Genomic DNA, 15271 nt, shown 5'->3' with positions numbered 1-15271 from the left:
GAGCGAGAGAGACAGAGACAGAGAGAGAGAGAGAGAGAGAGAGAGACAGAGACAGAGACAGGCAGACAAACAGAGAGAGATGGAGAGAGAGAGAGAGACAGGCAGACAGACAGAGAGATGGAGATGGAGAGAGACAGACAGGCAGAGAGAGAGAGAGAGAGAGAGAGAGAGAGAGAGAGAGAGAGAGAGAGAGAGAGAGAGAGAGAGAGAGAGAGAGAGAGAGAGAGAGAGAGAGAGAGAGAGAGAGAGAGAGATCCATCTCTCTGCATCTTATTGAAGGAAGTTGAACCTAGTTGAAGCCATGTTGTGTCTTTGAAACATCCCTTATAGAGCTAGCTAGGTATTCTAAACTTTTCATTGTTGGTTTGTTGGTTCGCTTCAGCATCAAAAACAGAACAAACATGTTTCCCATGAAGATACATGATCAGAAAAGCAAGTTAACAGCCTCTCTTCTGAGGAAACATCACTGATTGGAACAGTGGTCTGTTTACAGCTTACACACACACACACACATGCGCACGCACACAGGCAATGTGAAACACGCACGTACACACATGAATCCACACAGGCAGCATTAACACGCGTGCACACACACACACACACTTGAGAAACAATCTACATTCACAACTAGAACACGTCAGTCAAATAACCAACCGTCTAACACACCACAGTCAGTAAATAACATGTTCCTTCAATACTAAACTTCAAATAACAGCACTGCAGGTCTAAAATCAGTAGAATCATTTATTGCAGATCTTTAATGAATCCTTTCTCTGTTGGTAATTTAGTATTTATTACAGGTTTAAAAGCTGATAGCATTTACAGAGCTACAGACATCCTGAAAACACTAGAGCTGGACTTAACTAAGCAACGCCACTCTGCATTGAGGGAGCATATTTACACTATGGGGCTGAGAGAGAGGGAGGGAGAGAGAAGCGGGGGAGGGAGAGGGGGAGGAGGGAGAGAGAAGGGGGGAGAGAGAGGGGGAGGGAGAGAGAGGGGGAATGGAGAGAGAGGGGGGAGGGAGGGAGACGGGGAATGGAGAGAGAAGGGGGGAGGGAGGGAGAGAGAGAGGCGGAGGTTGGGGGAGGGAGAGAGAGGGGGAGGGAGAGAGGGAGGAATGGAGAGAGGGGGAGGAGAGAGAGAGGGGGAAGGAGAGAGAGAGAGGGGGGAGGTTGGGGGGAGAGAGAGAGGGGGAGGGAGAGAGAGAGAGAGAGGAATGGAGAGAGGGGGAGGGAGGGAGACGGGGGGGAGAGAGAGAGGGGGGAGGGAGGGAGAGTGTGGAGGAGGAGAGTTTTGCTTTCATATCACTCCTTTCGAACTGAGGCTGTACAGAATAAAAAGAAAAGTGATTAATCTTAAGACTAATGTACAGGCCAATAATACGAACACTATCTATATATCACACAGAGAGAGAGAGAGAGAGGGGGGGGGAGGGGAGGGGAGAGAAGAGGGAGGGGAGAGAGAGAGAGAGAGATAAAAAAAGCAGGGGAGATGGAGGGAGGAGACACCATAGTTTCAGTGTGTTCTTGGCTCCAGTTGTTAAACAGAATCACACTACCGGTTACATTTGATAATGAATACCTCCTATCGATTACTGCAGTTAGAAAAAGCTTCCGTAGGTGAAGTTGCCCCGATTACTGCAGTTAGAAAAAGCTTCCGTAGGTGAAGTTGCCCCGATTACTGCAGTTAGAAAGCTTCCGTAGGTGAAGTTGCCCCGATTACTGCAGTTAGAAAGCTTCCGTAGGTGAAGTTGCCCCGATTACTGCAGTTAGAAAGCTTCCGTAGGTGAAGTTGCCCGATTACTGCAGTTAGAAAGCTTCCGTAGGTGAAGTTGCCCCGATTACTGCAGTTAGAAAGCTTCCGTAGGTGAAGTTGCCCGATTACTGCAGTTAGAAAGCTTCCGTAGGTGAAGTTGCCCCGATTACTGCAGTTAGAAAGCTTCCGTAGGTGAAGTTGCCCCGATTACTGCAGTTAGAAAGCTTCCGTAGGTGAAGTTGCCCCGATTACTGCAGTTAGAAAGCTTCCGTAGGTGAAGTTGCCCCGATTACTGCAGTTAGAAAGCTTCCGTAGGTGAAGTTGCCCCGATTATTGCAGTTAGAAAGCTTCCGTAGGTGAAGTTGCCCCGATTACTGCAGTTAGAAAGCTTCCGTAGGTGAAGTTGCCCCGATTATTGCAGTTAGAAAGCTTCCGTAGGTGAAGTTGCCCCGATTACTGCAGTTAGAAAGCTTCCGTAGGTGAAGTTGCCCCGATTACTGCAGTTAGAAAAAGCTTCCGTAGGTGAAGTTGCCCCGATTATTGCAGTTAGAAAGCTTCCGTAGGTGAAGTTGCCCCCTAGACACTAAAAAAGGTCAGTTTGGAGTCCCCCCCCCCCCCTGTATTGGTTCAGGTTAGAAGCTGAAGAGTCATGATATATCCCTCTGATGGTTGAGAACAGGACTGTTAGTAGTCTGCACACACACTGTTGTGTTGTAGTCCATCCATAGTCCATGTCTTTATGAAAGAGTCTTTCTCCATGTGCAGTAGAATGATGAAATGTTGAGAGGAGTATAAAAGCTGCTTTGTAAAAGCAACAACAACAGAATCCCAGCCAAGCACACATATACACAGGCGCTCACATGGACCTCTCTCTCTCTCGCTCTCTCTCTCTCTCTCACTCTCTCTCTCTCTCTCTCTCTCTCTCTCTCTCTCTCTCTCTCTCTCTCTCCCTCTCTCTCTCTCTCCCTCTCTCTCTCTCTCTCTCTCTCTCTCTCTCTCTCTCTCTCTCTCTCTCTCTCTCTCTCTCTCTCTCTCTCTCTCTCTCTCTCTCTCTCTCTCTCTCTCTCTCTCTCTCTCTCTCTCTCTCTCTCTCTCTCTCTCTCTCTCTCTCTCTCTCTCTCTCTCTCTCTCTCTCTCTCTCTCTCTCTCTCTCTCTCTCTCTCTCTCTCTCTCCTGGTGTGTGAGAGACAGGCAGGGAACTACACACCTCTGTTAGTTAGCCATCTGCTAGCAGGCAAGTGGGAGGAGCCAGAGAGCTGTCAATCACAACTGGAAAGGGAGGGGTGATCTTAGAGAGGGGCTACTCTCGTATCCCCTTTCAGGTGTGTGTGGGTGGGTGGGTGTGTCCTCTTTACTCAGGCTGTGTGGGTGTGTCCTCTTTCTGGGGGTGTGTCTTTCTCTGCTTCCTCTCCAGTGGGTGTGTCCTGACCAGTCTCCTCCCCTTCTGATGCAGCTGCATCCAGAGAAAGGGGCGTGTCTCCCTCTGCCTCTGGGGGCGTATCTTGCTCAGTGGGCGTTCCCGCCTCTGCTTCAGCCGTCTCTCGAATAGTTTTTTCTGTTTCAGTCTCTGCCTCCTCTTCCTCCATCGCCGCCCCTTCCACTTCCTCCTTTGGCTGCTTCCCTAACTCTTCTTCCTCCTCCTCCTCCTCCTCTTTGATAGCCATATCAGTGCCGAGGTGTGTGTGAGAGCTGAGCGTGTGTAGGTGTGGCGGGTCAGATGGGGGTAGCAGGGTCAGCGACTCTACGCTCAGAGAGTCTGTGTTGTCGTCCGTCAGCAGAGAGATGTTCGGCTGGGAGGCAGGGGTGAGGCTGGGCGCCAGGGCTGGGACGGGTGGGACGGGGGGATAAGACCCGGTTAACTCCCCTCCTCCTCCTCCCTCTCCGCCGGAGGACGAAGGAGGAGTGTGCTCCAAGAACGTCTCGTCATCTGAGGAGGAGAGGGTTAATGTTATCTTCATACAGTTCGCTGCAGGTACAGGTAACTGCTATCTAAGCCTAGCATCTAAAGCTAATGATCGCTACAGATAACTGCTATCTAAGCCTAGCATCTAGAGCTAATGATCGCTACAGGTAACTGCTATCTAAGCCTAGCTTCTAGAGCTAATGATCGCTACAGGTAACTGCTATCTAAGCCTAGCATCTAGAGCTAATGATCGCTACAGATAACTGCTATCTAAGCCTAGCATCTAAAGCTAATGATCGCTACAGATAACTGCTATCTAAGCCTAGCATCTAGAGCTAATGATCGCTACAGGTAACTGCTATCTAAGCCTAGCTTCTAGAGCTAATGATCGCTACAGGTAACTGCTATCTAAGCCTAGCATCTAGAGCTAATGATCGCTACAGATAACTGCTATCTAAGCCTAGCATCTAGAGCTAATGATCGCTACAGGTAACTGCTATCTAAGCCTTGCATCTAGAGCTAATGATCGCTTCAGATAACTGCTATCTAAGCCTAGCATCTAGAGCTAATGATCGCTACAGATAACTGATATCAAAGTTGAGTGTGTGTACGTTACCTGTAGGGGCTGTTAGCTGATATAGTACTGGTGGTGTGTTACCCTGTAGGGGCTGTTAGCTGATATAGTACTGGTGGTGTGTTACCCTGTAGGGGCTGTTAGCTGATATAGTACTGGTGGTGTGTTACCCTGTAGGGGCTGTTAGCTGATATAGTACTGGTGGTGTGTTACCCTGTAGGGGCTGTTAGCTGATATAGTGCTGGTGGTGTGTTACCCTGTAGGGGCTGTTAGCTGATATAGTGCTGGTGGTGTGTTACCCTGTAGGGGCTGTTAGCTGATATAGTACTGGTGGTGTGTTACCCTGTAGGGGCTGTTAGCTGATATAGTGCTGGTGGTGTGTTACCCTGTAGGGGCTGTTAGCTGATATAGTACTGGTGGTGTGTTACCCTGTAGGGGCTGTTAGCTGATATAGTGCTGGTGGTGTGTTACCCTGTAGGGGCTGTTAGCTGATATAGTACTGGTGGTGTGTTACCCTGTAGGGGCTGTTAGCTGATATAGTACCGGTGGTGTGTTACCTGTCGGGCTGTTAGCTGATATAGTACTGGTGGTGTGTTACCCTGTAGGGGCTGTTAGCTGATATAGTACTGGTGGTGTGTTACCCTGTAGGGGCTGTTAGCTGATATAGTACTGGTGGTGTGTTACCCTGTAGAGGCTGTTAGCTGATATAGTACTGGTGGTGTGTTACCCTGTAGCGGCTGTTAGCTGATATAGTGCTGGTGGTGTGTTACCCTGTAGGGGCTGTTAGCTGATATAGTACTGGTGGTGTGTTACCCTGTAGGGGCTGTTAGCTGATATAGTACTGGTGGTGTGTTACCCTGTAGGGGCTGTTAGCTGATATAGTACCGGTGGTGTGTTACCCTGTAGGGGCTGTTAGCTGATATAGTGCCGGTGGTGTGTTACCCTGTAGGGGCTGTTAGCTGATATAGTACTGGTGGTGTGTTACCCTGTAGGGGCTGTTAGCTGATATAGTGCTGGTGGTGTGTTACCCTGTAGGGGCTGTTAGCTGATATAGTACCGGTGGTGTGTTACCTGTCGGGCTGTTAGCTGATATAGTGCTGGTGGTGTGTTACCCTGTAGGGGCTGTTAGCTGATATAGTATTGGTGGTGTGTTACCCTGTAGGGGCTGTTAGCTGATATAGTACTGGTGGTGTGTTACCCTGTAGGGGCTGTTAGCTGATATAGTGCTGGTGGTGTGTTACCCTGTAGGGGCTGTTAGCTGATATAGTACTGGTGGTGTGTTACCTGTAGGGGCTGTTAGCTGATATAGTACTGGTGGTGTGTTACCCTGTAGGGGCTGTTAGCTGATATAGTACTGGTGGTGTGTTACCCTGTAGGGGCTGTTAGCTGATATAGTACTGGTGGTGTGTTACCCTGTAGGGGCTGTTAGCTGATATAGTACTGGTGGTGTGTTACCCTGTAGAGGCTGTTAGCTGATATAGTACTGGTGGTGTGTTACCCTGTAGGGGCTGTTAGCTGATATAGTACTGGTGGTGTGTTACCCTGTAGGGGCTGTTAGCTGATATAGTACTGGTGGTGTGTTACCCTGTAGGGGCTGTTAGCTGATATAGTACTGGTGGTGTGTTACCTGTCGGGCTGTTAGCTGATATAGTACTGGTGGTGTGTTACCCTGTAGGGGCTGTTAGCTGATATAGTGCTGGTGGTGTGTTACCCTGTAGGGGCTGTTAGCTGATATAGTACCGGTGGTGTGTTACCCTGTAGGGGCTGTTAGCTGATATAGTACCGGTGGTGTGTTACCCTGTAGGGGCTGTTAGCTGATATAGTACTGGTGGTGTGTTACCCTGTAGGGGCTGTTAGCTGATATAGTACCGGTGGTGTGTTACCCTGTAGGGGCTGTTAGCTGATATAGTACTGGTGGTGTGTTACCCTGTAGGGGCTGTTAGCTGATATAGTACTGGTGGTGTGTTACCCTGTAGGGGCTGTTAGCTGATATAGTACTGGTGGTGTGTTACCCTGTAGGGGCTGTTAGCTGATATAGTACTGGTGGTGTGTTACCCTGTAGGGGCTGTTAGCTGATATAGTACTGGTGGTGTGTTACCCTGTAGGGGCTGTTAGCTGATATAGTACTGGTGGTGTGTTACCCTGTAGGGGCTGTTAGCTGATATAGTACTGGTGGTGTGTTACCCTGTAGGGGCTGTTAGCTGATATAGTACTGGTGGTGTGTTACCCTGTAGAGGCTGTTAGCTGATATAGTACTGGTGGTGTGTTACCCTGTAGCGGCTGTTAGCTGATATAGTGCTGGTGGTGTGTTACCCTGTAGGGGCTGTTAGCTGATATAGTACTGGTGGTGTGTTACCCTGTAGGGGCTGTTAGCTGATATAGTACTGGTGGTGTGTTACCCTGTAGGGGCTGTTAGCTGATATAGTACTGGTGGTGTGTTACCCTGTAGGGGCTGTTAGCTGATATAGTGCTGGTGGTGTGTTACCCTGTAGGGGCTGTTAGCTGATATAGTACCGGTGGTGTGTTACCTGTCGGGCTGTTAGCTGATATAGTGCTGGTGGTGTGTTACCCTGTAGGGGCTGTTAGCTGATATAGTATTGGTGGTGTGTTACCCTGTAGGGGCTGTTAGCTGATATAGTACTGGTGGTGTGTTACCCTGTAGGGGCTGTTAGCTGATATAGTGCTGGTGGTGTGTTACCCTGTAGGGGCTGTTAGCTGATATAGTACTGGTGGTGTGTTACCTGTAGGGGCTGTTAGCTGATATAGTACTGGTGGTGTGTTACCCTGTAGGGGCTGTTAGCTGATATAGTACTGGTGGTGTGTTACCCTGTAGGGGCTGTTAGCTGATATAGTACTGGTGGTGTGTTACCCTGTAGGGGCTGTTAGCTGATATAGTACTGGTGGTGTGTTACCCTGTAGGGGCTGTTAGCTGATATAGTACTGGTGGTGTGTTACCCTGTAGGGGCTGTTAGCTGATATAGTACTGGTGGTGTGTTACCCTGTAGGGGCTGTTAGCTGATATAGTACTGGTGGTGTGTTACCCTGTAGGGGCTGTTAGCTGATATAGTACTGGTGGTGTGTTACCTGTCGGGCTGTTAGCTGATATAGTACTGGTGGTGTGTTACCCTGTAGGGGCTGTTAGCTGATATAGTGCTGGTGGTGTGTTACCCTGTAGGGGCTGTTAGCTGATATAGTACCGGTGGTGTGTTACCCTGTAGGGGCTGTTAGCTGATATAGTACCAGTGGTGTGTTACCCTGTAGAGGCTGTTAGCTGATATAGTACTGGTGGTGTGTTACCTGTCGGGCTGTTAGCTGATATAGTACTGGTGGTGTGTTACCCTGTAGGGGCTGTTAGCTGATATAGTGCTGGTGGTGTGTTACCCTGTAGGGGCTGTTAGCTGATATAGTACTGGTGGTGTGTTACCCTGTAGGGGCTGTTAGCTGATATAGTACTGGTGGTGTGTTACCCTGTAGGGGCTGTTAGCTGATATAGTACTGGTGGTGTGTTACCCTGTAGGGGCTGTTAGCTGATATAGTACTGGTGGTGTGTTACCTGTCGGGCTGTTAGCTGATATAGTACTGGTGGTGTGTTACCCTGTAGGGGCTGTTAGCTGATATAGTGCTGGTGGTGTGTTACCCTGTAGGGGCTGTTAGCTGATATAGTGCTGGTGGTGTGTTACCCTGTAGGGGCTGTTAGCTGATATAGTACTGGTGGTGTGTTACCCTGTAGGGGCTGTTAGCTGATATAGCGCTGGTGGTGTGTTACCCTGTAGGGGCTGTTAGCTGATATAGTACTGGTGGTGTGTTACCCTGTAGGGGCTGTTAGCTGATATAGTACCTGTAGGGGCTGTTAGCTGATATAGTACTGGTGGTGTGTTACCCTGTAGGGGCTGTTAGCTGATATAGTACTGGTGGTGTGTTACCCTGTAGGGGCTGTTAGCTGATATAGTACTGGTGGTGTGTTACCCTGTAGGGGCTGTTAGCTGATATAGTACTGGTGGTGTGTTACCCTGTAGGGGCTGTTAGCTGATATAGTACTGGTGGTGTGTTACCCTGTAGGGGCTGTTAGCTGATATAGTACTGGTGGTGTGTTACCCTGTAGGGGCTGTTAGCTGATATAGTACTGGTGGTGTGTTACCCTGTAGGGGCTGTTAGCTGATATAGTACTGGTGGTGTGTTACCCTGTAGGGGCTGTTAGCTGATATAGTACTGGTGGTGTGTTACCCTGTAGGGGCTGTTAGCTGATATAGTACTGGTGGTGTGTTACCCTGTAGGGGCTGTTAGCTGATATAGTACTGGTGGTGTGTTACCTGTCGGGCTGTTAGCTGATATAGTGCCGGTGGTGTGTTACCTGTCGGGCTGTTAGCTGATATAGTGCTGGCTGTAACAGAGTCACATCGTCCGGTGCTGCCGCTGCCTGAGGAGGGAGGGGAGGGGGACGAGAGGGGGGAGGGGCTGTGCTGCGATACACAGTGGGCCACCGCAAACCCTGCAACACACACACACACACACACACACACACACAATTCCATAAACACAGGGTAAACACACATATGTGCTTGTGTAACATATGTCTGAATAACAATTAGATTGAGCTGGTATGCCAACATGCATGCATGCAGACACACGGAGGTAAACAGAGTTACACATTCCTGAGTGCTAGACACTAGACAGCGTATCCAATCTGTAGAACTACAATACACCAGTGTATGTACCACCCCAAGACTTCCTTAGTAAAGAAGTGTAGTATTATGATAAGAAGTGAAACCCGAGAGATGGAGCTAGACAAAGTAGAGGCAACAGAAGAGAGAGATGGAGCTAGAGGAAGTAGAGGAAACAGAAGAGAGAGATGGAGCTAGAGGAAGTAGAGGAAACAGGAGAGAGAGATGGAGCTAGAGGAAGTAGAGGAAACAGAAGAGAGAGATGGAGCTAGAGGAAGTAGAGGAAACAGAAGAGAGAGATGGAGCTAGAGGAAACAGATGAGAGAGATGGAGCTAGAGGAAGTAGAGGAAACAGGAGAGAGAGATGGAGCTAGAGGAAACAGATGAGAGAGATGGAGCTAGAGGAAGTAGAGGAAACAGGAGAGAGAGATGGAGCTAGAGGAAACAGAAGAGAGAGATGGAGCTAGAGATAGTAGAGGAAACAGAAGAGAGAGATGGAGCTAGAGAAAGTAGAGGAAACAGAAGAGAGAGATGGAGCTAGAGGAAGTAGAGGAAACAGGAGAGAGAGATGGAGCTAGAGGAAGTAGAGGAAACAGGAGAGAGAGATGGAGCTAGAGGAAGTAGAGGAAACAGAAGAGAGAGATGGAGCTAGAGGAAACAGAAGAGAGAGATGGAGCTAGAGGAAGTAGAGGAAACAGGAAAGAGAGATGGAGCTAGAGGAAACAGGAGAGAGAGATGGAGCTAGAGGAAACAGAAGAGATTGATGGAGCTAGAGGAAGTAGAGGAAACAGAAGAGAGAGATGGAGCTAGAGGAAGTAGAGGAAACAGGAGAGAGAGATGGAGCTAGAGGAAGTAGAGGAAACAGGAGAGAGAGATGGAGCTAGAGGAAACAGAAGAGAGAGATGGAGCTAGAGGAAGTAGAGGAAACAGAAGAGAGAGTTGGAGCTAGAGGAAACAGGAGAGAGAGATGGAGCTAGAGGAAACAGAAGAGAGAGATGGAGCTAGAGGAAGTAGAGGAAACAGAAGAGAGAGATGGAGCTAGAGGAAGTAGAGGAAACAGAAGAGAGAGATGGAGCTAGAGGAAACAGAAGAGAGAGATGGAGCTAGAGGAAGTAGAGGAAACAGAAGAGAGATGGAGCTAGAGGAAGTAGAGGAAACAGAAGAGAGAGATGGAGCTAGAGGAAACAGAAGAGAGAGATGGAGCTAGAGGAAACAGAAGAGAGAGATGGAGCTAGAGGAAACAGAAGAGAGAGATGGAGCTAGAGGAAACAGAAGAGAGAGATGGAGCTAGAGGAAACAGAAGAGAGAGATGGAGCTAGAGGAAGTAGAGGAAACAGAAGAGAGAGATGGAGCTAGAGGAAACAGAAGAGAGAGATGGAGCTAGAGGAAGTAGAGGAAACAGAAGAGAGAGATGGAGCTAGAGGAAGTAGAGGAAACAGAAGAGAGAGATGGAGCTAGAGGAAGTAGAGGAAACAGAAGAGAGAGATGGAGCTAGAGGAAGTAGAGGAAACAGAAGAGAGAGATGGAGCTAGAGGAAGTAGAGGAAACAGGAGAGAGAGATGGAGCTAGAGGAAGTAGAGGAAACAGGAGAGAGAGATGGAGCTAGAGGAAACAGAAGAGAGAGATGGAGCTAGAGGAAGTAGAGGAAACAGAAGAGAGAGATGGAGCTAGAGGAAGTAGAGGAAACAGAAGAGAGAGATGGAGCTAGAGGAAGTAGAGGAAACAGGAGAGAGAGATGGAGCTAGAGGCAACAGAAGAGAGAGATGGAGCTAGAGGAAGTAGAGGAAACAGGAGAGAGAGATGGAGCTAGAGGAAACAGGAGAGAGAGATGGAGCTAGAGGAAGTAGAGGAAACAGGAAAGAGAGATGGAGCTAGAGGAAACAGGAGAGAGAGATGGAGCTAGAGGAAACAGAAGAGATTGATGGAGCTAGAGGAAGTAGAGGAAACAGAAGAGAGAGATGGAGCTAGAGGAAGTAGAGGAAACAGGAGAGAGAGATGGAGCTAGAGGAAGTAGAGGAAACAGGAGAGAGAGATGGAGCTAGAGGAAACAGAAGAGAGAGATGGAGCTAGAGGAAGTAGAGGAAACAGAAGAGAGAGTTGGAGCTAGAGGAAACAGAAGAGAGAGATGGAGCTAGAGGAAGTAGAGGAAACAGAAGAGAGAGTTGGAGCTAGAGGAAACAGAAGAGAGAGATGGAGCTAGAGGAAGTAGAGGAAACAGAAGAGAGAGATGGAGCTAGAGGAAGTAGAGGAAACAGAAGAGAGAGATGGAGCTAGAGGAAACAGAAGAGAGAGATGGAGCTAGAGGAAACAGGAGAGAGAGATGGAGCTAGAGGAAGTAGAGGAAACAGAAGAGAGAGATGGAGCTAGAGGAAGTAGAGGAAACAGAAGAGAGAGATGGAGCTAGAGGAAACAGAAGAGAGAGATGGAGCTAGAGGAAGTAGAGGAAACAGAAGAGAGATGGAGCTAGAGGAAGTAGAGGAAACAGAAGAGAGAGTTGGAGCTAGAGGAAACAGAAGAGAGAGATGGAGCTAGAGGAAGTAGAGGAAACAGAAGAGAGAGATGGAGCTAGAGGAAGTAGAGGAAACAGAATAGAGAGATGGAGCTAGAGGAAACAGAAGAGAGAGATGGAGCTAGAGGAAGTAGAGGAAACAGAAGAGAGAGATGGAGCTAGAGGAAGTAGAGGAAACAGAAGAGAGAGATGGAGCTAGAGGAAGTAGAGGAAACAGGAGAGAGAGATGGAGCTAGAGGAAGTAGAGGAAACAGGAGAGAGAGATGGAGCTAGAGGAAACAGGAGAGAGAGATGGAGCTAGAGGAAGTAGAGGAAACAGGAGAGAGAGATGGAGCTAGAGGAAACAGAATAGAGAGATGGAGCTAGAGGAAGTAGGCGAAACAGCACCACTATTATTGTTTTGTTGACCAAGCGGAGGTGAGGAGCGTTGATATTGTTCTGTTTTATCCCGCATGCAATGATGTCAGAGGAAAAAAATAAAACAGTGCTTTTTGTTTCCAGTAACTTCTTTGTTGTTGTAATATCCCAAACAGACACGGCAGTTTGACCATGAAGGATTCCAGCTTTAATGTAATATATATATATAGCCTACTCAGATTCTGAGGATCTCCGGAGAGACCTGAAAATTGCTTTGCAGCAACGCTCCCCATCCAACCTGACAGAGCTTGAGAGGATCTGCAGAGAACAATGGGAGAAACTCCCCAAATACAGCTGTGCCAAGCTTGTAGCGTCATACCCAAGAAGGCTCGAGGCTATAATCACTGCCAAAGGTGCTTCAACAAAGTACTGAGTGTGAAGGGTCTGAATATTTATGTAAATGTCATATTTCAGTTTGATATTTGTAATAAATTAGCAAAAAAAAAAAAAAAAAAAAGGATTCTAGCTTTAATGTAATATACAGTGGGGAGAACAAGTATTTGATACACTGCCGATTTTGCAGGTTTTCCTACTTACAAAGCACGTAGAGGAGAGGTTGGAGTCTGTTTGATTGAGTGTGTGTCTTTTATACAGGTAACGAGTTCAAACAGGTGCAGTTAATACAGGTAATGAGTGGAGAACAGGAGGGCTTCTTAAAGAAAAACTAACAGGTCTGTGAGAGCCGGAATTCTTACTGGTTGGTAGGTGATCAAATACTGATGTCATGCAATAAAATGCAAATTAATTACTTAAAAATCATACAATGTGATTGTCTGGATTTTTGTTTTAGATTCCGTCTCTCACAGTTGAAGTGTACCTATGATAAAAAAATTACAGACCTCTACATGCTTTGTAAGTAGGAAAACCTGCAAAATCGGCAGTGTATCAAATACTTGTTCTCCCCACTGTATAAACAGCCTACTCAGATTCAGAGGAAAATCACACCACTTAGATACATAGAAACCAACTATTCTGGGACACATTAAACCGCTTCTGTTAAAGCTGAAATGACGCAAGCTGAACACACACCTGGTGGTGCCTGTACATGAGAGTTTGTAACTGGATGTGTGTGTGTGTGTGTTACCTGGGACCTTGTCAACGGAGGCGAACACAGATCTCTGTGCGGTGGGGTCGTTCGGCGCTCGACGTGATTGGTCGTAGAAGCGGAAAGGGAGTTGACCGCCGGCAGCAGTGTTTCCTGTCTGGCCGAACCCCAGGACCTCTGACGAATTGGGCTGGACAGGCAGGTCTAGTAATGCTGGGAACACATAGAGATGTTAGAGTGGGAGGTGTCTCCTCTCTGTGTGATAGTCTCTCTCTCTCTCTCTCTCCCCCGGTCTCTCTCTCCCCCTGTCTCTCTCTCCCCCTGTCTCTCTCTCCCCCTGTCTCTCTCTCCCCCTGTCTCTCTCTCCCCTGTCTCTCTCTCCCCCTGTCTCTCTCTCCCCCTGTCTCTCTCTCCCCCTGTCTCTCTCTCCCCCTGTCTCTCTCTCCCCCTGTCTCTCTCTCTCTCTCTCTCTCTCTCTCTCTCTCTCTCTCTCTCTCTCTCTCTCTCTCTCTCTCTCTCTCTCTCTCTCTCTCTCTCTCTCTCTCTCTCTCTCTCTCTCTCTCTCTCTCTCTCTCTCTCTCTCTCTCTCTCTCTCTCTCTCTCTCTCTCTCTCTCTCTCTCTCTCTCTCTCTCTCTCTCTCTCTCTCTCTCCCTGTCTCTCTCTCCCCCTGTCTCTCTCTCTCTCCCCCTGTCTCTCTCTCTCTCTCTCTCTCCCCCTGTCTCTCCCTGTCTGTCTGTCTCTCTCTCTCTCTCTCTCTCTCCCTGTCGCTCTCTCTCCCCCTGTCTCTCTCTCTCTCTCTCTCCCTGTCGCCCTCCCTCCCCACTTGCCAAAGCAAGTGAAGTAGATAGTAAATAATATTAACAGTAAACATTACACTCAGAAGTTCCAAAAGAATAAAGACATTTCAAATGTCATATTATGTCTATATACAGTGTTGTAACAATGTGCAAATAGTTCAAGTACAAATGGGAAAATAAATCAACATAAATATGGGTTGTATTTACAGTGGTGTTTGTTCTTCACTGGTTGCCCTTTTCTTGTGGCAACAGGTCTCAAATCTTGCAGCTGTGATGGCACACTGTGGTATTTCACCCAGTAGATAAGGGAGTTTATCAAAATGTGATTTGTTTTCAAATTCTTTCTGGGTCTGTGTAATCTGAGGGAAATATGTGTCTCTAATATGGTCATACATTTGGCAGGAGGTTAGGAAGTGCAGCTCAGTTTCCACCTCATTTTGTGGGCAGTGTGCACATAGCCTGTCTTCTCTTGAGAGCCAGGTCTGCCTACGGCGGCCTTTCTCAATAGCAAGGCTATGCTCACTGAGTCTGTACATAGTCAAAGCTTTCCTTAAGTTTGGATCAGTCACAGTGGTCAGGTATTCTGTCACTGTGTACTCTCTGTTTAGGGCCAAATAGCATTCTAGTTTGCTCTGTTTTTTTGTTAATACTTTCCAATGTGTCAAGTAATTCTCTTTTTGTTTTCTCATGATTTGGTTGGGTCTAATTGTGTTGCTGTCCTGGGGCACTGTGGGGTCTCTCGCTCTCTCTGTCTCTCTCTCTCAGCCTCTCTCTCTCAGCCTCTCTCTCCCGTCTCCCGTCTCCCTCTCCCCGTCTCTCTCTCTCCCCGTCTCTCTCTCTCCCCGTCTCTCTCTCTCTCCCCGTCTCTCTCTCTCTCCCCGTCTCTCTCTCTCCCCCGTCTCTCTCTCTCTCCCCGTCTCTCTCTCTCCGTTTCTCTCTCCCCCGTCTCTCTCTCTCCCCCGTCTCTCTCTCTCCCCCGTCTCTCTCTCTCCCCCGTGTCTCTCTCTCCCCCGTCTCTCTCTCTCTCCCCCGTCTCCCTCTCTCCCCCGTCTCTCTCTCTCCCCGTCTCTCCCCCGTCTCTCTCTCTCCCCCGTCTCTCTACCCCCGTCTCTCTCTCCCCCCGTGTCTCTCTCTCTCCCCCGTGTCTCTCTCTCTCTCCCCCGTCTCTCTCTCCCCGTCTCTCCCCCGTCTCTCTCTCTCTCCCCGTCTCTCTCTCACGTCTCTCTCTCTCCCCCAGTGTCTCTCTCTCCCCTGTGTGTCTCTCTCTCCCCTGTGTGTCTCTCTCTCCCCCGTGTCTCTCTCTCCCCCGTGTCTCTCTCTCCCCCCGTGTCTCTCTCTCCCCCGTCTCTCTCTCCCCGTCTCTCTCTCCCAGTCTTTCTCTCCCCGTCTCTCTCTCCCAGTCTCTCTCTCCCAGTCTCTCTCTCTCTCCCAGTCTCTCTCTCCCCGTCGCTCTCTCTCTCTCCCCCGTCTCTCTCTCTCCCCCCAGTGTCTCTCTCTCCCCCGTGTGTCTCTCTCTCCCCCCATGTCTCTCTCTCCCCTGTCTCTCTCTCCCCGTCTCTCTCTCCCCGTCTCTCTCTCTCCCCCCAGTGTCTCTCTCTCCCCCGTG

The 15271-nt window shown here is 48.7% G+C and overlaps 1 protein-coding gene across 1 annotated transcript in view; it reads right to left on the bottom strand.

Annotated features, from left to right (window-relative positions):
• Positions 1–2880: 2880 nt before the first annotated feature.
• The window catches only part of LOC121557203 (protein CLEC16A), a gene marked incomplete at its 5' end in the record, with an annotated part of 117115 nt that continues 104724 nt past the window's right edge, over positions 2881–15271 (bottom strand). The window contains 3 exons of the mRNA XM_045217252.1: positions 2881–3685; positions 8587–8724; positions 12907–13080. Coding sequence (XP_045073187.1) covers positions 3114–3685; positions 8587–8724; positions 12907–13080 — 884 coding nt within the window. The remainder of the gene's footprint in view (positions 3686–8586; positions 8725–12906; positions 13081–15271) is intronic.

Source organism: Coregonus clupeaformis, unplaced genomic scaffold, assembly GCF_020615455.1.
Source record: "Coregonus clupeaformis isolate EN_2021a unplaced genomic scaffold, ASM2061545v1 scaf0981, whole genome shotgun sequence".
Taxonomy (NCBI): Eukaryota; Metazoa; Chordata; class Actinopteri; order Salmoniformes; family Salmonidae; genus Coregonus; species Coregonus clupeaformis.
This window is presented reverse-complemented; position numbering and strand designations above follow the sequence as displayed.